This window comes from Cimex lectularius, unplaced genomic scaffold (genome assembly GCF_000648675.2).
Source record: "Cimex lectularius strain Harlan isolate CLEC.00 unplaced genomic scaffold, Clec_2.1 scaffold4, whole genome shotgun sequence".
Lineage (NCBI taxonomy): Eukaryota > Metazoa > Arthropoda > Insecta > Hemiptera > Cimicidae > Cimex > Cimex lectularius.
Genome location: NW_019392723.1, coordinates 3,871,275 through 3,892,886, shown reverse-complemented (window position 1 = coordinate 3,892,886; position 21,612 = coordinate 3,871,275). Strand labels below are relative to the sequence as shown.

Genomic DNA, 21,612 nt, shown 5'->3' with positions numbered 1-21,612 from the left:
CTGCAGAAGCTATTCTTTTAATGATCAGTTGGAATTTTTAACCTTAAAACTAGCTAGTGTGCATAGTATCCAAGACTGGGCCATATGAAAGTTTAGGTCATCGTCTGCAGAAGCTATTCTTTTAATGATCATTTGGAATTTTAACCTTAAAACTAGCTAGTGGGCATAGTATTCAAGGCTGAGCCATATGAAAGTTTAGGTCATTGCCTGCAGAAGCTATTCTTTTAATGATCAGTTGGAATTTTTAACCTTAAAACTAGCTAGTGTGCATAGTATCCAAGACTGGGCCATATGAAAGTTTAGGTCATCGTCTGCAGAAGCTATTCTTTTAATGATCATTTGGAATTTTAACCTTAAAACTAGCTAGTGGGCATAGTATTCAAGGCTGAGCCATATGAAAGTTTAGGTCATTGCCTGCAGAAGCTATTCTTTTAATGATCAGTTGGAATTTTTAACCTTAAAACTAGCTAGTGGACATAGTATTCAAGAATGAGCCATATGCAAGCTCTTATCCGCAAGCATCATGAGTCTAGGTTTGTTCGAACCATATTGCTGCACCTACCATACCACATATTTCTATATTTTAATAATTTTTTTAAACTAGCAACTGTGGTCACTTACTTTTTTGCAGCTCAATATAATACAGATTTCATGCTTTACCTGTGGACCTTTTGACATCTAGTGCTAGTAGAGTAGTAGAGCTGACATTTGCACTGTGTTATGTAACACACTTTTAACAATTGAATCTTATGTCATATATCTCCATTAATTTGATGGACCATTGTCTCCATATAAAATCTTCTACCCCATCGTTTCTCTAACAAGCCAAATCTGACTTAGTTCATGAAGGAATTCCACCTCACGAGGCATTGAACTCTGCATTAATAATTAATTAGTTCTGTTAGATTCCAAAATATGTTGAGAGAGAACAGACCCTCACTGGCAAATTACAGGCAACCCAAATTGCTTGTGATAATTATACATTTATTGGACAAGAGGTTTTTTATTATTAGGGCTGCCATTCATTTAGGTCGCAGGGTTTGATATGAGGCAATACTTTTATTTTTATGTTAAAAGCAACATGCAAGAGGCAAAATCTATGACTCAGATTAAGGATGTTAGCCTTCTCTCTACAAATTCTATGGATTTATTTCACTAAACCCAGTCAAGACAACTTACGTCCAGCAAATTTGAAACCTGTGTATAACTTGACTTTTCAATCTGTTGAAAAATGTATGATATGAAGAATTGTAGTGCCTATTTTATCTATCGACTCTTTTTACTCATTTTTCTAAAAACCTTGTATTCAATAAGTATTTCATTGAAGTCGTTCGACTTATTATTATTTTTATATTGTGCAATTTGTTATAGGATCTTAATCAAATCTACTTAAGGGCTGCAGACCAAATAAAACGCGGCAAGGATTATAGAAAAGTGGGTATAAACATTTTATTTTTTTAAGATATGTCCTATCACTTAATCATTTTTTAAACATAATGGTGACACAAACAGTAAACAAATGTAAATTTTTGCCTGTACAATGAAAATATTGAAAGTTGATAAGGCTAGGGTTCAAACAACTTTATGATACTTAAGAAAAAACTCTGCCAAATAAAATTCCAAGAGCAATGCCCCTAAATTTGAACCCAGGATGGCTAACGTGGCATTTGTAAAAATGGGACACTCTAATGACTCAGCCATAAGTGATGGTTATGATTTATTTCACTAACATTTGTGTTTACTGTTTTTACTTCTTTGATAAATTATTTAATTATATGAGTGTTTCTTTTCATTTGTCAGCATAAAATAACTATAATCTTGCACAAGTTCAAATTCTGGTTCATTTTTTGTGCAGATTGTAAAGATCATTCATCATCAATATAGATCAAAGTTCTTGATTATAACTGCTGCTTTCAAAAATTTCAGGTTCTTGAAATTAATTCACTGCGTAATCTTATAACTCACAACAACCAAAAAATTTCGACTGGAGCATGCTGTTTTTTGTCCAGTTTGTTGAAATTGATGAAGCCAAATTCACAGGATTACGTCGAACTTTTAAATCTTATTTCTAAAAAGATTGGGACAGCTAAGTATGTTTTAATGACTTATTAAAATTTATATTTATTGTCTGAATTTATTATAGAATTGTTTGTTACGGCTTATGCCAAAATCGAGACAAGTAAGAAGAAATCATGGGTGGTTAAAATTAATAAAAAATCAATTATTTAAACCATCGGTAGTGAAGCTACCTGCCGAATACCCTTGGTACAAACAAGGATATTTGTGTTTTGTGTGATGTGACCCTGACAGGAAGGTCATGGATGATTCGTGTGGTGTTTTTGATTTGAGAGTCGACAAGCCTTCACTACTTTATAAAGAGGGATCTTAAGAAGAGCGACAAATACGAGGATTAGATTATATAGGAGATGGCCTCTTTGCGACCTATGCACCGCAACCAGTATTGATGTATTGTGCAGTTCCTTTTTTGTTTTTTTTTTGTTTTTTTAAATCTAGAGCTCCTCGTTAAGCTTGAGGCTTTTTACAAGACCCAAAGCTTTTTCAAGGGCTCCCATGTGTATCCTTCCCCTGGCTTTTTCTCTCCCATGATTAGGAATCTCAGCCTATATAGCCCTTCGTACCAACAGAGATCATGTTCTGTTGTTTCTTCTTCTTCTTGGCAATATCTGCACAGGCCTGTTTTTGCCACATCGAATCTGTACATATGCCTTCAGAGTCTGCAGTGTCCAGTTAGCAGTTCAAATATTATTATAGTCCTAGCATGTCCTAGAATTAGTAGTTCTGCCGTTAGTTTCTACGGTGGTCCTTTGATAAACTTTTTGCATGCCTCTGTCCCACGCTACATTCCCATTGAGCGGAGAACTTATTATTGAACCAGTGTCTAATGGATCTGCATTATTGGCAGTTTGGTAAGCCACAAAAGGGTTCAGGGCCAATAAATGTCCTAGTTGAACTTTCCTTGGCCAATTTATCGCCCCTTCGTTGCCCCTCTGCCCTGTGTGCCCTGGCACCCATACAAGGGTAATTTAATTTTCTCCATTGTCTACCAGGGCTGTAATGCAGACAAATAAGAGGAGATATATTTGATCTTTGTGAAGTGTGAAAAGTCAGAATCACAGCCAAGAGTAGATCAGGCAGGTGACCTAGGCATAACTAGTGAACACATTTTCTATGCAACATATTGCCCATCATTTTTGAGTCCCTAAAAATTAGAAAATAAAATAATGTATATTATAAGTTTTGTGTGTTGTTTTTATTGTTGCTTCTTATTTTATAGATGTAGGGTGGTTAAAAAAAAAAAAAAAAACGGTTTGTTAAAAAAAAAAGAAGCCAAATGAAAGGAGTGCCAGACTCAGAGTGAAGGAATAGGGAGGTCTTGAGACCATCGTCGATTAAGGTGACATGGCGGGTTCTCAAGATGGGAATGTTTAGAGAGGGATCAAGCAGTAGGGTTAGGATGGATCAAGAAAGTGAAACTTGTGGAATCAGGAACGGATCAGTTTGTTGAAAGGAATGATGTAGTTGTGGATAGTGAGGTTAGTGATGTAGTAAGGAAGTCTGACAATTTGTCTTAGGACTTTTGATTGGCAGAACCCCACAGCTCCACTCTCTATGTCCAAAATGGTCGCAGTAAAGTCTTGTATAAGAGTTAGTTTAGTGTTGATGGTCAAGACGTATTTTGGTCATAGAAGTGTTGTAGTTGTTCAAGTCTTCTGTTGTTGCTCAAGATGTTCTTGGATGTTGGAAGTAGCTTGGATAGGATTGAAGTTAGAGGGGTTTATTTTAAAGAACAAATTAGATAAGCTATTTACAGTATTTACATGTTAAAATTGTTTTAACAATAGTCTGTCAGAGGATGAGTGAGAAGACTTTAAGGCTCATTTAGGCAGGAGCAGAGGACACTGGCCAAAAAATAAGCTAGGAGTTATTAGTAATTTAAGTTGTCCGGTGGACCAGGATTTTAAAAAAATGACTTCAACACTTTAGCAAAAATACAGGGCACAATCTCATACTTCCTCCTCTGGTTTGACATTGGCTAGTAATGACAATCAGGTTTTTGTCATATGTTTTCTGCAATGTTCTCTCATCATAAACCGTAACTGTCTTAAGCTACTTTTAAAGTTTACACAATTAAAGTGAGCCAGTCGATCAAATCTGACAGATGCGTGCTTTCTAATTCAGATCTTAAATTAAACTCTATTCTATAATTTTTTGCTCTGCCTTTCATCAATCATTAATGATTTAACGTACAGTCATATTTATGTTTTAGGCATAATGGAGTGATTATCAACCTTGTATTGAGCATAATTACTGAAAATTATAACAACATAATTGAAAACAAAAAAACCTCCAAGTATGGAAGTAGCAGTTCTTTTCCTGTCGTATACAAGGAAATAGTAGAGGATATTTTATACATGGCACCTGACACTGCTCGGATTTTTCTGAAGCATTTCGAACTTATAAAACCCAAAACATTGTATGTGTTCATGTTTAAATCTAAAAAAATTGCTTGTTTACAGTTTACTATTAATTTTTTAGAAAAAGTTTGTACGGAAGTCTTCTTTTAAAATTATTGTTTGATCAGATACCAGTAACCAACGTTCATAGTAGTGAGTTCTGGAATCTTCTTAGTAAGACTAATGATTTGATTTATTATCTAATACCATGGATTAAGGTAAGTTTATCATTTAATAAAATATATTTTGTATATTGTCTCGTCTGTATTACTTTATGTATATATATGTGTCAGTAAATATATTTATGCATAGGGCACATCTTATGATGTTTCTAGGAAAACGATACTACCAAGTTGAATCATATACTTAGTTTATGCCCGCAATTCGATCAATATAAAGAACTCTTAGCCCTATTTCAAGTGAGAGTGTTCTGTAATTTTTGCCACGAGGGGCTCCATCCTGTCGGATTAAGTTCTAAATTGCAATTCAGTTTATTTAGACTTTGTGATGTTGTACAATCCATCATTTGCACTGTATTGGCTATTAATCTGACTGAATGTGCTGCAAATCTTGCAACAGAATACTTAGCACTGTGTAAGTTTTTTTTGTCAATAATTTTTTTTTGTATTTGTTTAACCCTCATCTCGCATGATGCAGATCTAAATTCGTCATGAAAAGTTGTTTGACTTTTAATCAAAAACACTGATTAATTAAAGACTGTGTTTTGATTTGTCAAACAACTTTTTTATACATGAAATTAACTTGAAACAATCAGTTAATTGCAATTCTTTGTTGATTAATTGAAATTATAAAGGTTAATTTTTTTATGTCCTGATTTTATGTAATATTGTTTGTTTAAATCTAACTACGGGTGGCCTAATTTCAATAATACTTTTTGTGACAGTTGTGAAAATATTAGACATGGTATGTTAGGTTCCATAGGTAATTATGTAAATTAATTAATTTAAAAAAATGTCCTGGCTCCTGGAGACCATTGGCTAGAACCGTCAGACAAGCATCTAATATTTATGACCTATCATCACCTAAAGAAGTTTTATTGAAATTGATCATCCCACATCTGTTACTTCTTGTAAGTTGTGTAAAAAATTTAAATATTCACCTCTGCAAGTTTTTTTTTTTTAATTGAAATATTTAACAACAAAGAAAGCTGTATTTACAGACTTCATAACCCAATAAACTTGATAAATTTCAGGCTTGGAACTTGTGAACAAGGGTTGTATTTTTAAGGAAATTCTTCAGCTCCTAAAAGTTGAACTGCTCGTTTATAGTGGTGATTACTGCTATTTTCCTGAAATTAAAAAAATGGTTCACCAGCTTAATATCGCTATTGATAATAAAATTCAACTACAAGATCATATTAAGAACCCCATAATTTTGAACATGAGCACAAGATTTTTAATTAAACGTTACACAACACTCAACAGAGCATTTATCATTGTCAAGTATGTTTTAGTGTTTATTTTTATGCTGTTTGTTGCCGTGTATTCTTGTAAATTCACTGTTTCATTTTTGATTACAGGTTGTTGTACAGCTTTTATTCAAACCGTCAAAATATTTCAAAATGGTTGAAGAAATTTTTGCAAATCAATAGTTTTTACAGCCAATTGAATATAAAAATTGCTTATGGAATATATCATGTTTTGTTATTATATGGGGAAGATTCTGTGAAAGAGGAAGCTATCAATTTATTACCCAAATTAAAGAGAAAGAACACCTTCTTTACTTACTATTTATTTTTTGTCGATCCGAATCCTCGTATGAAATATACAATTCTGAAGAGTTTGTGTACCACAAAGAAGTCTGAGGTGATTAGATGAATTTGTTTTATTTAATTTTAATCAGGTTCTACTCCATTTTCTGAAAATTGTACAGGAAGAAGAGGACCTTTGTAAAGCTTTGGTCGAGAAATTTGATAATAGCCCGCTTAATTCGGAAGCAGGCATTATACAAAATATTTGCCTTCATCTTAATAATTGTGATTCTTATGTAATGAAAAGCAGTAAAGGGAAGTCAATGGAATATGTTCTCGGGCATGTTTTAGCATTACAAAAACAATTAGAGTTCAAGTAAGTTTTACATGTTTATATATATATTTATTTTAGTTTATGGGTTTTTTTGTATGTTAATTTGTTTGTAATTTTTCATTTCAGTGCAAGGTTATATTTAGAAGAATTCCTTCCTGAATTAAATGATGCCCTGAACTATTGGCTCAGTTTAACGGAGGGCGTGCATGTTGTTAGTTCAATCATGGACTGCCTCACTTGTCTATGTGAACAGAAACTGTTATATGTTGAATCCATATGGAGCGAAATGGTAGCAATAATTACTATGAATGACAGCGATTGTATTCTTAGAAGGTAAGTTTATCCTTCGTTTTCAGTTTCTCTGATTTACTACTAAAAATTTTGAAAAATAGACCAGAGAATTTTCCTTTATTTTTATTTGTGCCTCTTTTCAGCCCACATCGGGGAATTGGGGTTTCTAGGGAGAAAAAGGAAACAAGGGGATAATATTTTTTTCTGTGAGATTCACGACATAGACAAGTAACCTTACAACTGAACAAGATCATTTTGGACAGTCACCTAACCAAACCCCATACTTCCATTCCACTTTGTAATGACTACAGATCATGGGTCAAGTCAAACGAAGAACAATCTTCACTCTTCAGCCAACACCTTTCCAAAATAAGCCTGACATAATACAGTATCACCCAGAAACCATAGAGAAGAAACTAGTTAGTCCAATCTCTTTCCCTTCCCAAAAAGGATATGACCTTATCTCTAAAATCCTTCAACTTAAAAACTAGCATTGATCTTTTTACCTATATATGATACCTTTATAATGCTGTCATAGGGACTACTCACGTTGCCTTACAATGGAAATTTTCATTATTAAGTTCCTTAAATCTAACAACCTACCTATTCACGAAAAAATCCTCTAAAAGCTGTTTCTGAAAAGAATCCTTCCATCCTAGAAGAACAAAACATCCCATATTACAGTGAATTCCATAAACATCATTCTACAATCTAGCAATGCGACTGTTGTAGACGTGACTTCTTATTCTCTTGAGCAGAAACTGCTTGGGTGCTTTTCTTGATGTGGCTCAAGTCTTTGATAAGGTCTGGCTCCCGGGTTTGCGGTTTAAGCTCAAGAACATCCTTCTCTTCCTCATCCTCTGACTGCTTCTTTCAGATTAGCAAGGGAACATGTCTCTGACTACTATCTTGTTAAGCAGTCCCACAAGGAATTATTCTTGGTCCCATCCTGAATTCAATGTACATTCATCCTACTTTTATGCTATCCTCAATGAAGATCCTTTTCTTTCACATTCTGCCACAGGCTCATTTTATCAATCTTGGCTGAAAAATGGCGAATATTTGACAAAAACCAACCCACGATCTGATATACAAGACGATAATAAAACTGATTTTGACCCTGAACTATTTGGTTCATCTACATTTTCCAACTGTAATCACATCCAGATTTCCCAATGCGAAATCCTCCGAAAAATGGTAAATGCTCCCTTCTACATATCCAATTGCATAATCGTCATTCATTTTTTGAAAAGTGTCATAAAATCCCAGTACACAAAATTCCACAAATCCTTTTAATTATACCCAAACCAAACCCCTTAGTTTTAAACTTATTACCCTGAATAATCCTTCCCGGAGATTAAAATAGCAGTGACCTAACAATCTAGTGGGCAGTGAGATGTAATTACTGCTAAAAGAGTCACCAATGGGTGATTCTTTGGACCATTGTGCCACATGGTTTATTTTCTTTTTTTAATAAGTTGATTTTTTTATTATCCATTTTTATTTACCACTCCTAACCGTCCCTAACCAATTATTTTACTAGTCCCAGATTGTTTTTTTTTTAATTTGTTTATTTACTTTTTAATTTTTACATATCAACAATTTTATGCAGTATAATATATAATAATAAATACTGTTCTTAAAAAAAAGTTTTTCTTGGCATTGTTGACTGTTTTGTAGCTTTGATTGTTTAAAAAAATGACAAAATTATTTACGAAAGTTCCATTGTAGTAACCTTTGCTGTGCATTTAGCTTTTTCAGATTTCTATCTGTCTTACCAATCCGTTTACGTGAGAAACATATGCGGAAGAAAGACCTCGGAATTATATCGAAATCTGTAAATATTCTATGGAATTTCATAGCTGTGGATAAAGCTGTTTCAAAGGATGCTGTCAAGTAAGTCATTCTCAAGAGAATAAATTTTTGTATTCTGTAATAAATTTTTCTGGCCTGTTTTTTGTCTCATGGGTGGTCTTCTCGTCAACATAAGAAACACTCAAGCAGTGTTCATCCTAATCCTGATTCCTTGCCCTTGATCAGTAGCTTCATTATTTAAAATCTATTTAGTTTAACCACCCATCGAGTTGAAATTTCTTCTTTTTTTAAATAATTTATTAATAGTTATTAATTGTTTTGTTTTTGTTATCAGGGCTCTTAGTAATTTTGGCATTGAAAATTTCGACCGTATGTTGTTGACATGCGATCATGGCTCAAAAGCCGATCCTCTGGATGATGACTATAAACTTTTAAGAGGGGCCATACCAGGTACGCATTTAATTACACTTGATCTGGCTGTTGATTAAGACTTGATGGGAAAGCACTTAAATAATACATAATATATGTTTAGATGACAAATAGAGACTAGATGTAGCTTTAAATAACACTAAATCCAGAAATTATGCAGTATGATTTATATTTTTTAGAAATGTGCTGGCTCCATCTACTTGAGGATATTAAAAAGGAGTATTGCATTTCACTCTTCACAGTCTTAATTGAAAAAGAAAGCAACAATTCAATTAGCACAGCATGTGATAATTACGATTCATTATTTAGAGCCTTATACATGTACCTTGTCGAAGTGGCTCATGATGGAATTGAATATTTCGATCCGGAAAACGAACCACTGACCGACATATGCTTAAGTCTTTTAAGTGTCAAGTGGAACAGGTCTAATTGCAATTTTGCATTTCTTCGTGATTTGTTTCTACAGTGCAAGGAGGTCTCGCTGCAGAATAGAATTCTCAATGTTTTGATCTATAATTCAAGTAATGTATCAGCCAGGCAGATAATACTGAATTTATTAGATGAAGAAGTTTTACTGGTAAGTTTTAAATTGTCATTATGCCTTGGTAACCAGTTTTGATATTGGTGTTTACTCTATAAAATCATGATTTACAAATCCTATTATTGCACAGTCGAAAATGTGTTATTTTTAAATTTCTTAACAACTGCCTATGGTAGAAACTAAACACAAACAAAAATGAAATAAATCTCTAGCACCTCATTTCTCTCAGTTGTTTTATTGAATGTGGGTAACCAGAAAGGTTCGTGCAGTTTAAAGGGTTTAATAATTATCACAATTACAATTAGTTTAGAAATATTTTATTTGGGGTGGGATAAATGAGGTAACACAAGCCTTTTGCACCTCGACCTGAGTAGGTTTATTTGTTCCTCTATTTTTTTTTTTTTTTTTAATTTATAACTCCCTGGCCAGCATAAGATTGTTAGTCAACCTCATAGCCTTGCCAGCGGCTCCTTAGTGGAGGTTGTTGTTTGTGGCTTTTCCTCTCCTAGTTGCAAGAATCTGCACCTATGTAGACATTCACAAAAACTCTAAATTCACTAATTTCGTGGTCCGCTTGACCAATTAAATCATTACAATTAATTAAGGTTTTTAGTTGAGATGAAAAAAAGTTAATGGCACGAGAGGGATTCGGACCCACGACCTTCGGCGAGATACGCCGCTGCTCTACCACTTGAGCTATCGTGACCTCGATCCACTCGGACATCAACTTCCTATCTCAACCCCACCTTATGAGTTTTCCCTCCTTTTTGCCATTTTTCAAATGTCGTGTTATCGGTTTGGATTCTCGACGACAATTGAAATGGCCACGGAGAGCGTTAGTGAAGTGTACTTCATATNCTGCTAGGAGCTCCCTTTCAGTAGCACTATACCGTTGCTCGGGAGGTGACAACTTCCGGCTGGCAAACGCTATCGGGCGTTCAGCTCCATGGTACACTTGAGACAGCACTGCCCCCAGACCTATTCCGCTTGCGTCGGTGGCGAGAATGAAAGGTTCTGCGAAGTCTGGAAAAATCAGGACACTTTCCTGGCAAAGCGCGTCTCGCAATTTTTCGAACGCTTTCTGGTGTTCACCCTGCCAGGTAAACCTCACATCCACTCTAGTCAAGTCGGTGAGAGGCTTCGCTATATCCGAAAATCTTGGGACGAATCGTCTATAATAGCCTACCAAGCCCAGGAATGCTTGTACTGCCTTTTTGTCCGTAGGAGCTGGATATTCCTTAACGGCCTTGACCTTATCCGGGTCTGGTTTCACACCTCCTCGAGTGACTAAGTGACCCAAGTATCTGACCTGGTCTTGGGCAAATTGACATTTCTTTAAATTTACTCGTAGATTGGCTTGTTGGAGTTTTTCTAATACCCTGCCAAGCCGCTCATTGTGTTCCTGCATGTTTTTTCCAAAGATTATGACGTCGTCTAGGTAAACGTAACATTCAACGCCCTTCAGCCCAACCAAAATTCTATCCATTAATCTTTGGAAGGTGGCCGGGGCTCCAGACAACCCAAAGGCTATGCGCCGGTATTCGTAGTGGCCATCCGGTGTGGAAAAACCCGTTTTCTCCCTGTCCTTGTCGTCTATTGGGATTTGGTGGTACCCAGCCTGCAAATCAAGAGTGGTGAAATACTTGGTACCTCCGAGCCCTTCAAGTGTTTCCTGTATGAGTGGTAGCAGATATGCATCTGGCCTGGTCACGGCATTTAATCCACGAAAATCCCTCACAAAACGATACTTCACCGTCCCATCTTCGGATTTTTTCCTGACCAAAATCACAGGTGCCGACCAAGGGGAGTCTGATGGAATTATTACCCCCTTATTCAGGAGTTCTTCTATTTGCACATTCATTTCCTGCCGTAAGTGATAGGGAACACAATAGGGTCTCTTGCATACTGGGCTCGCATCCCCAGTGTTGATGTTGTGTTTCACACCAGCCGTACAGCCTTTACTTCCATCCTCTAAGTCCTGGAACACTTCTCTCCATTTCCTTAGTTCTACTATAAGATCCTCCTGTTCCTTAATTGGCAAATGTTTGACCTTATCCTTCAACACTCTCTCTTTCTCTTGCTGAGCGAGTCTGCTCGTTTCACCCCCGCTTTTTCGACTTACATCGTCTTTTTCTAATTCTATTGGCCACACCTTTCCCACTGGTGTCTTCCCCTTAATTCGCTGTGGCATATCGCTACAGTTCAGGACCTTGCTCCAGATCTCTCCTCGATGGATTGTCGCCAGTACCCTGGCCATCCTCATCCCCTGCTCCAGTGCTTCCGGCTCTGGTTCGAATAACACCACTTCTCCATCCTCCCCTCTCACTTGTATTGCCATAAGTTGTTCGGACCAGGGAGGTACTTTCCTTTCTTTGCTTACCCAGGCATCGTTGTTATTTTGTCTTGCGGTAGCAAGTATATAGAAACCTTCTTGTTCCAATCGAGGGCGTGCGGTCTCATTATCACGAATTTCTCAGGTCACCTGAGCATAAGTCGGGTGGTACTGCACCGCCCCACCCCCTTTCTTCACCGTTTTCTCTACTTCAGTTCCTATGTTCTTGTTTGTCTTCTCCTGGATGACTCCAACACGCTGACCTTGCACCTCAATATTCTTCTCGGGTATATTCACCCTGACCCCATATTTTTCCAAAAGGTCCATACCCATTATACCCTCATATTTCAAGGCGATCGAACCGACTAAAAATCTATGGTGCACTCTTATCCCTTCAATTTCTATCTGAAGTTGCTGCACCCCTTTCACCTCTAGCGCTTTTCCTGTTACCCCAGTCGCAGTGACGTTCGTCGGCTGCAAGGGTTCTCCTCTCACTGGATGAGTTAATATGGACACTTCGGCTCCTGTGTCCACTAGTAGCCGAATCGGTGTACTTCCAATTTTTGCTTCGACTACTATCCCTCCCCCCTGTCTGACCTGCACATTAGTGATCTCATGGTGCCGGCCCCCTATTGCATTCTGGGTTCCGGGTGGGGGGCGACACTCGGAACCTCGTCGTTTGGGGACGTGGAAGATACTTCACGCACACGGGTGTTAGCGGGGCCTCTATGGCCACCAAACCGCTGGTTGCATTGATACGCTCGATGTCCAATTTCTCCGCAAACATAGCACGGTCCAAATGTTCGTTGATTGGTCCCTGTTCGCCTCCCTTGCCAACCGCGATTGTCTTGACATCGATAACCACCCGGAGCACCTGCCGAAGGAGAGAATTTCTTATCCACATTATTCACCGTGGGGCAGAACTTGGCAAAATGTCCACGTCCCCCACAGTTGTAACAAACACCCTTGCTGTTCTTCGCTGCCTCCACCCCAAATAGCTGACTTTCCCTTTCCGGCTTCCTTGCCTTATCTGCTTGTTCTATCAGTGAGGCTTTAGCTATGGCCTCATCCAAAGCGAGTGCATTGAAGCTGGAATCCAACCTCGCCTCTCAGTCCATTAATGAACGCCGAGAGTACTATCTGCTCGATCTTATCATTTCCCCAGCTACCGGACTCTCCTCCTGAACTCTCTACAAAAGCTCGATTGCTCAGGGAACGACACCGGTGTGCATACTGCTGTACTGTTTCGTCCTGAGACTGTGTGGCAGTAAACAGCGCTCTCTGGTAGAAACTCGGACCTAGGGGACGCGCAAAACGCCTTTCTAGCACTGCCCTGAGCTGTGCCACGGTGATCAATCCACTACATGATTGTAGAAATGTCGCCGCAGCACCAGTGACCTTCGACTCTGCCACCAGAAGGATATCGTCCTCAGTCCAGTGTCCAGCCTTAGCTGCCCTATCTAAACTGTGGAGAAATTGGTCGACCGGAACTCCTTCATCTTCCCCAGACCAAGGTTTCACCAGTTGCTGGAGGCTAAGATCGCGTCTCTGTTTGGGTTCAGCTTCTCTCGTCCCTCCGGTTCCGGGGAGTTTTGACTCCGCCTCTGCCAGCCTTCCGCGTAGTTCCTGAATCTCTTCTATCTTCTTCTCATAAGCTACCTTTGCCGCCGCTAATTGCCCCTCCATAGCGAAGTTACCTCTTGACCAACGCCTTGTGTTTTCCTCGCGGCTATCACGCACTACTCCCTCATATGTAGGGCACAGTCACAAGATTTATCTCCTTAATGTCCGACTAAGGCAACCCGCAATGCACCAATGTACGAAGGGGCAACGATTAATTTCACCTAGGTCTCTATCCCCCGAGACGTCATGAAAAATAAATTCAGAATTTTTATAAATCTCTTAGGGGGTTGACTGATCACCAAATTCGGTCAAAACGCGTGAAAAACGCTCCGTTTAGCCCCTACAGTCGAAAACCGCGCGGGCCGCCGTCGCGTCTACAGCGGCCTTCAAAGATTTCCCCACTCCGTTCTAAGGCACGCGCATACCCCACACCTGACACCACTGTTAGGTTGGCCCTTGGAGAACAATTAACTATTATTTACTATGCTAACATTTTATTATCTTTAAATTAATTACATAAATGAATTTTGTTTCTTCTCGATTATACAATAATGGCATACGGGGCTTCCTATCAACTGCAGGTTCCAAAATTACATATGACTTGCAGTAAGGGTTTGGGTTCCTATCTACAGGTGTTACAGTTCCTCCAAAACTATTCTACGAACATAGTATTGCAAAAACTACTCAGCCTGAGAGGGACAAAACACAAGACACTCACCCAGTATCAGCAAGACGGCCGCGATCATCTTCTTTCCAGAGTTAGAACAAGACTGAATCAACGTCCGTCGTGCGAAATGGGATCCGTCTGTCTCACATTTCTTCCCTCCCAGTCTATTCACTTTTTCTACAACTTTAAATTAAACTAAAACTAATTGTCTCTCATACACTACATGCCTTTTTAAGCAGCAGTGCCCTATCAAGAGTCCAACCAGAATCTTGGTTCTGTTGTGGTTTCCTTTCAGTAATTCCTTTGTAAGTGTGGCAGATGGCTTTTCTATGAATCTCTTTGCACGTCTCATGATTGGGTTGTTCCTCCAAGTTTTGGTCTCATTAAGCTCGGCCAAAAAAGGGGTCTAGAGAATTCATATTGGCACCTTTTTTGGCCAACATGTCTGCTTTTTCATTGTTTCCATGTGCCAAATGAAAGGGACCCATGCCCAAGTCAGGTCATTGGTGTCACTGACTTCTGCTAGGGATTCCGTATAATTCCTTATGCTTCTTGTCTTTAACTTGCATAAGGATGATATCTTAAGTTTCACATGACTATCAGAGAAAAGGCTATTTTCCTGAAACGTGTTTCTGGTTTTTTATTTCTCTGGCGCAGTGTTCAATTGCTATGATTTCAGACTGGAAAACTGTGACATATCTAAGTTGCCTCTATCTGTTTTTGAGCATCTGCCTGTAGTTCCTCCCTCAGAGTCCATGCCCTATACTTGCAGACAGTTGTACATTTATGAGTCGGTGAGCTGCCATGGCTTTTCCTTGGATTAGCATCCGCAATAGGCATTGTTCTTCATGCCATTCCCATGGCTGCTGTGATGTTATGTCAAACTTGTCTTTGAGTGTCTCCTATCCCTTGATTGCCTTAGCCTGCTAGGTCTTGGTTCACCACACCACTCATATGGCAACATTGGCTTTATGATACAGGTGTAGAGTCATAGGGACATTTTAGGGGTTTAGTCCCAAGCTTTTAGCACAGAGCCGTCTGCACCTCCCTCTGGAAATTTTCGCTCTTTGAGTAATTTTAACTAGGTGTTTATTGGGGGAAATAATCATCATCAGCATCTATAATCTTCTTCCAACAAGTTACAAGTCCAGTTATACCCTTCTTATAAAAGTTTGGGTCCTGGAAGTTAAAAAATAAATTCAGCTCATTTTCCATCTGCTGGTGATTGTTGAACTCCCGATTGCACTGATGAATGTCCATTGCTAAGAAAAGGTGAAATTCGGATGGGGCCAGGTCTGGAAAGTACAGAGGGTATTGTAGGACTTGCCAACGAATCTTCATTATCACCTCCTTTGTCGTTCTGGCTGAGGCTTTACATTGTCCTGGTGAAAAATTACGAGTGATACTCATTGCAGTTGCCTTGAGTAGATTTCTGCAGTGATGGTCTGGCCACAAGGCAAGAGTTCGTAATGAACAACAGGCATGTTGATAAATATTTAGTTTTCATGTCAATGGGATGGTATCATTTGCTGATAGACAGTGGTATAATAGACAACCTTCTGGCGTGACGACAGTATCAATTTTTCATCACATGATGTGACAATCCAGTCAAAAAGTGCCTCTACTTGAAAAAAAAAAAAAATGAAAGACAAATGTAGGTAATGAAGCTTGTTACTATCGGTCAATTTATGAGGAACTCATTTACTCAGCTTAAGTAGAATGGTTTCATCATTTATGATGAACACTCTGACGAGTAACTGAGATGTTTGGCTTGAACAACAAACAGGTCTACCAGACCATTGTTCCTCTTCAATCCCCTTCTTTCTGAAAGCAGACTTATTGAACCACTTTTGGGCAGTGCGCTCACTTGTTGTTTCATCACTGAAAGCAGTGAAAATTTTACAAGCTGCCTTGACGGCACTAGTACCGAGCTAAAATTTATACAATAAGCATGCACGAATTATGGGCTTTGAAGCCATGAGAAAGAAAATATTTTATAATTTACACTGAACTGTTGAAGTCACTTTTTCTTTATGAACTGACAATTATCCTCTTGGTATTACGTTATGTAAACACCTAATCCCCGTATGCAAATGGAAATGTTGATTAGCGGTACCAAAACATTAACAAATGAAGAACTGCATGAATTTTTCTGGTTACCTCGTAGTTAGGTGTTTTTATTGAACTTCTCCAACCAATTAATTTGTTACTTTTATTTATCCACATATGTTATTTTAAAATAAGTAATAAAAACTGTTTTAAATAATGCCTTTAAACCTTTATGCTAAATTATGTCAATTATTTTAGCCTGATCATATGAAATGTATATGTTTGTCACTGGAAATACAAAATTATAATTACGAAGTGGAACACTTAAAACAAATAATTCAATTTGGCCTGCAGGTTGCATTTAACAAAGAAGGTAAATTGATTATGGTAATTTAGTCTGTCTTTTTAATTTTATTTATTTACTTACTTTTTTAACGAGGTATTTCAACTTTTCAACTACAAGGTTATACGAACTCTCAGGGCCGGTGTTTTTGGAAAAAAAAGCCCATTTGTAGTATGTCACTTCAGATTCTTCAGATTTCAAAGTTTCCTCACCATTTCCATGATATTGCTTGCAGTCACATAGGACATGGTCTGATTTCTCTTCTGTTTCAAGACAAGCCTCGGCAGGTTTTTGTTGCGGCTTTTTTCATTTTTTAAAGCCCACTAAATAGGTAGTGGCCAGTATAAAGGACTATTCATTTTACTTAGTTCTAGCCTGCTGAGAGAGAGGTAAAGTTTTGTCTTCCTGGTTGAAATGTTGAGGAACTTTGATTCTTTTGCACCTAATGAATTCTTCATTAAACGTCTAAAATGAGGGCTGCTCTTGTTTTTGCTAGTTTGTCAGCCATCTGTCCTGACACCCACAGAACTTGATTGAGTTCTTCCAGGAGTTGGAGAAACGTAAAGCATTGCCAAACCAGCTTTGAGTTCAAGATGAAGTCTAAAGCCTCCAGTGGTGTATGAGATATGCACCTTTTAATCTAAAGTGTTAGATGTATCTACCACTTTTTTACTCAAGAATAATTTTGTACAGTCAAAATCAATAAATGGTTGGATGAAAAACAAATTCGATTGCCATCTGCTGGATTATCAACCTATATTGAGGTCATCGTCAGGGCAAAACAATCTTAAAGATGTCTACAAATTGACAATTCAGTTTTTAATAAATGGCTTCAAATTTCTTTGAAAAATAGACTTTGTCCCAACACTGCCAAAGCTAATGCAATCAAGGTCCCTGGCAGTGTTGGAACTAAGTCTATGTTCAAAGAAATTTGAAACCATTTATTAATAATGAGTTATGTCAGTTTGTAGACTTCTTTAAGGTCTCTGATGATGACCTCAAAATAGGTTGAAAGGAAAATAACAATTAAATTTGTTTTTCATCCAATTGACAACTTTTTAATATTTTTTTAAAATACTTTTTGTCCACAGAGTTGGATGGTTCTCACCTTGGAAAATTGACAGTGTAGGGCCTGGAGGTTTCCCTAGGCCAAAATTTGAGCCTTAAACTCCTTCCATGTTCCATTTTCGATCGATCTTTGTACCATAAGATGTATTTCGATCTATTAGTTTCAAGGTTTTTCTAAACATCTTGTTATTTTTAATTGGTAGGGTCTGTCCATAATTTTGTCCTTGTAGCCATCTCATTTATTTTTATACTTGTTAGTATTTTACGATGGCTTTTCTCTAAGGTCAGGCATTATTTCATTTTTCCTAAGAGCCTATTTGCACTTTGGTATGCCATCCTCTGGATGTTTTCAATAGAGGCAATCCCTGTGCTACTTCCATTACAGAAGTTAGGCTTATTATGTTAAGATCCTTGTAATTTTTTAAAATTATTTTGTCATATTTTCCTAGGTTATTGGCCACATATTAGAAGTTAAATGTTGTTAAAGCCATTGGCTATTTTTTATACCCAATCTTTAACTACAAACTCCTTGTTGCTTGTGTAGTCTTTGCTTTTTCTATTAAAAAATCTAGTTTTAAAGCACAATTTGTTATTTTATTTATTTAGTATTATTATTTTTTTTAGATTGCAGACATTTAGGAAATAAATTGCTTCGTCCTTTGAGGAACCACAATGTTGCCTTAATCGTGAGACAAACATTTATTGTTAACATCATTTCCATATGGAAAGAAAGTAAATACGGTACAGAGGTGAGAGCTAATTGATAAAAAAAATATATATTAAAAAGACATGATGAAGATTGTATATAACCCCATTATATTTAGTGGTCTATTGACCAAATTACTTCTTTCAATTAATTAATCTTTTTATGTAAGGTTTTTAGTTGAAATGAAAAAGTAAGTCTCATGAGCGGGATTCGAACCCATGACTTTCGGCTAAATACGCCGCTGCTCTACCACTTGAGTTATCGTGACTTCGATCCACTCGGACACTAACTTCACATCTCAACCTACAACCTTTCAAATTTTCCCTCCTTTTTGCCTAACTGCCTTAACTTTTTAATTTCAACCAAAAACCTTACTTAAAAAGATTTTATCCAACCTTTAACATTTTATTTTTGTAATTCCGTTTCAGCAATTTTTGGTTTCGAATGACATATTAGCCAAATTTGACCGTGGGTTTTTTGACAAATTACCGATTTACAGTTTGGAAACGGAGGCGTGCAAAAAGTACATAGCTCTTTATTCGGCAAGCACAATCAATAGCAAAACGCTATCACATTTTGAGAAATGTATCGAATTTACGCATAAAGCTCCAAGGTAGTTATACTTCTCATCTCATTACATTGCATTGTAACATTAGATATAATTATGATCAGACTTGGATAAATATATATACAAAGAGATTAGGGTTAATGTAATTTTGAAAGAAAGAAAATATTCAGCTCCTTCGTTCAGCTTTCAAGGAATAAATCCCCTTCATCAGGACTCTGAAACTATTTCTAATGAATTAAATGTTGTTATGGCCCAAAATTGTTTATTGGTAATTTGGGCTAAATGCTCAGTGGGATGGGGAAAAAACAAACAAATAAATAAATACCCATTGAACATAAATAATTTTTAAAAAATGCTAGGCTACTGTTGTCCTATTTTTAACAAATAAATAGGAAAGAACAAAAGACGGACAATAAAAAATAATATAAATAAATAAAATAAAATAATGAAACCCCAGAGACCAAATGGAGGGTTGGTTTTGTGTTAAAAAATAAAATAAAAGCACTACAACTAGCCTACTAAAACTAAGCCTTGCCCAAGTTGAAAACCCAAAACTTATTTTCTGGTGGTCGCTGCAGCCCATTCTCGATGTCCATCTGATTTTCTTCCTGAAAACCTTCTTCCTCGCCCCGACAGTGGGAAAGCTGTCCTCCATATTGCAGCCCCAAATCCCCTTCCATGTATGAATCCCGATTCCTCGATCCAGGATGGTTTCGGCTACATGTAAAGAGGAAAACCCGAAGCTGACCTCTCTCCTTCCATTGTCATGGGCCTCCAGGACTGTTTGCCTCGGATGGTGGCAGCACAATCTCCTTTCAGGACCCATCCTGATCACATACCTGACCTCAGCTGTACAAGAGGAGGAAAATTCGGCAAAACGCTGCCAACACCTGTTCTCAGTCTGTCTCCTTGGGCCTACCAGGCTCGACTTGTCATGTTACAAGTAATATACATTTTTAAGAATCATTACCCTCTTTATCATTTAACAAATATAAACATCTACTTACAGTACTCGAAATTATGGCTTTACTATAATAAATTAGGTAGTCAGAATATAAAATGGATGGGTGAAAGATTCCAATCACCCTTCAAAACAAAACTCAAACATTTTTTTATGTTGAAGCTATAATTTCGAGTAATGTAAAGTAGTTGTTTATATTTGTTAAACATTTAAAACGTTAGAAATAATTTCAAAATCTTGATGAAAGGGATATATTCCTCAAAAGTTTGATGAAGGATTTGAATGTTTTCTTTCTTTCAAATTTCCCTGATCTTTTTTTAATATATAATCATAATATTAAGGCTGATATCAATCACATCAAGACTTTTGTTTGTCATCAAGACTGTGTTTAGAATGCTAAATAAGTACATTCTTTCCATCCAGGAACATAATCTTTCACATTTATTGCCTTCCTAAATTATATTTAGCTTTATTAATTGTGCTCCATGTTTCATTTCAGGTTAAAGAAATTTGTGTTATCTCACTGGATTAAAGTTTTAACAGCGATTGGATATGAAAATTTGAAAACTAATCGACAATGGTTGCTTACTTTTATCGCAACAAAATTAGAGCAGGTGATTCCTTGTTGATTTACCCAAAAATCCCATCATTTTAGATCATGTTAAATGTAAAATACTCATATGTATAAACAGAAATGGTACCAATCGAACTATTTATTTCGCTTAGATGCTGCAAAAACTATATTTCTCTTGCTAGTTTTATTATTATTTTTATTTATATCAAGCAAGTTTTCCTCTTGGTTTGTTTTTATCCTTTGTAACCATATGCCGATGTTTATTACCATAAAAAATGTCTCTGTGTTGTCTGCAGGGTGATGTACTTTTCATTTGGCTTTTTCACATTCTGGTCTGTAAATTTTTGTTGTTTGGCGTAACAGGTAAAAATACCACTGTTTGGTGAAATGCTGAAACGCACCTGAAAGACTAACACAACAAGGCCAACCGGATGATGAAATTGTTGGAATTGCTAACCCTTTGATAAATTTGCTTTTCAGAATGCTGGTGGATTTTTATTTACCATTTTTGTACTAGCTGTAGTCGCCATCACTGATTCAAGTCTATCGGCGCCTGAATTCACTCTTCAGTATGCTATAAATAATCTTCCACTAGCCATCCAAGTCTTTTTTAACAATAATCAATTAATGGTGAGTTTTTCAGTTTATAATTTGCTTTATTTATTTAACATTGAATTGGAATTCCATACTGATGAACATTAGAAATTAAATGGTACAGATTTAAAAAAAAAAAAAAAAAAAAAAAAAACCATTAAGAATTTGCAATAAAGATAATTAAATTAAGCAAAATTTGACTTCAGAAGTCTATTTTTTTTAAATCTTGTAAGAGAATTTATTACAGTCATGGAACCTTATATGTTTGATTATAAAGTTATTTTAATTTCAGGGGCTTCAATTGGTAAACAAATGGTGGAAGAATGACAAAATCCATCCTGTTTTTAAAGAAGCGTTTCAAGCTGCAACTCTGATCATATGCGATTCTTTGCCAAAAGTAGATTATGACAAGCTTATTGATATAACTGAATTGTAAAGTTATCAGTTGAAGCTACTATTCAAATATATATTTTTTCATGGATGATAATATGGTCTAATTTTTTTATTTTAACCCTATGCAGGCTTAATGAA

At 36.8% G+C, this 21,612-nt stretch overlaps 1 protein-coding gene across 2 annotated transcripts in view; it reads left to right on the top strand.

The window, feature by feature from the left end:
- The window catches only part of LOC106672521, a 22,507-nt gene extending 939 nt beyond the window's left edge, over positions 1-21,568 (top strand). The window contains exons 2-19 of one of the 2 annotated variants that reach the window (XM_014404043.2): positions 1,372-1,434; positions 1,927-2,090; positions 4,289-4,495; positions 4,558-4,693; positions 4,811-5,069; positions 5,689-5,938; positions 6,016-6,301; positions 6,369-6,562; positions 6,647-6,853; positions 8,564-8,707; positions 8,961-9,076; positions 9,235-9,632; positions 16,526-16,640; positions 18,303-18,427; positions 18,813-18,997; positions 20,413-20,527; positions 20,968-21,117; positions 21,374-21,568. In XM_014404043.2, the coding sequence (XP_014259529.1) occupies positions 1,372-1,434; positions 1,927-2,090; positions 4,289-4,495; positions 4,558-4,693; positions 4,811-5,069; positions 5,689-5,938; positions 6,016-6,301; positions 6,369-6,562; positions 6,647-6,853; positions 8,564-8,707; positions 8,961-9,076; positions 9,235-9,632; positions 16,526-16,640; positions 18,303-18,427; positions 18,813-18,997; positions 20,413-20,527; positions 20,968-21,117; positions 21,374-21,517 (3,258 nt within the window). In that variant the 3' untranslated portion in view covers positions 21,518-21,568. Of the gene's footprint in view, positions 1-1,371; positions 1,435-1,926; positions 2,091-4,288; positions 4,496-4,557; positions 4,694-4,810; positions 5,070-5,688; positions 5,939-6,015; positions 6,302-6,368; positions 6,563-6,646; positions 6,854-8,563; positions 8,708-8,960; positions 9,077-9,234; positions 9,633-16,525; positions 16,641-18,302; positions 18,428-18,812; positions 18,998-20,412; positions 20,528-20,850; positions 21,118-21,373 lie in introns of those variants that run through there. The other variant, XM_014404052.2, reaches the window with a different exon arrangement.
- Positions 21,569-21,612: the final 44 nt, after the last annotated feature.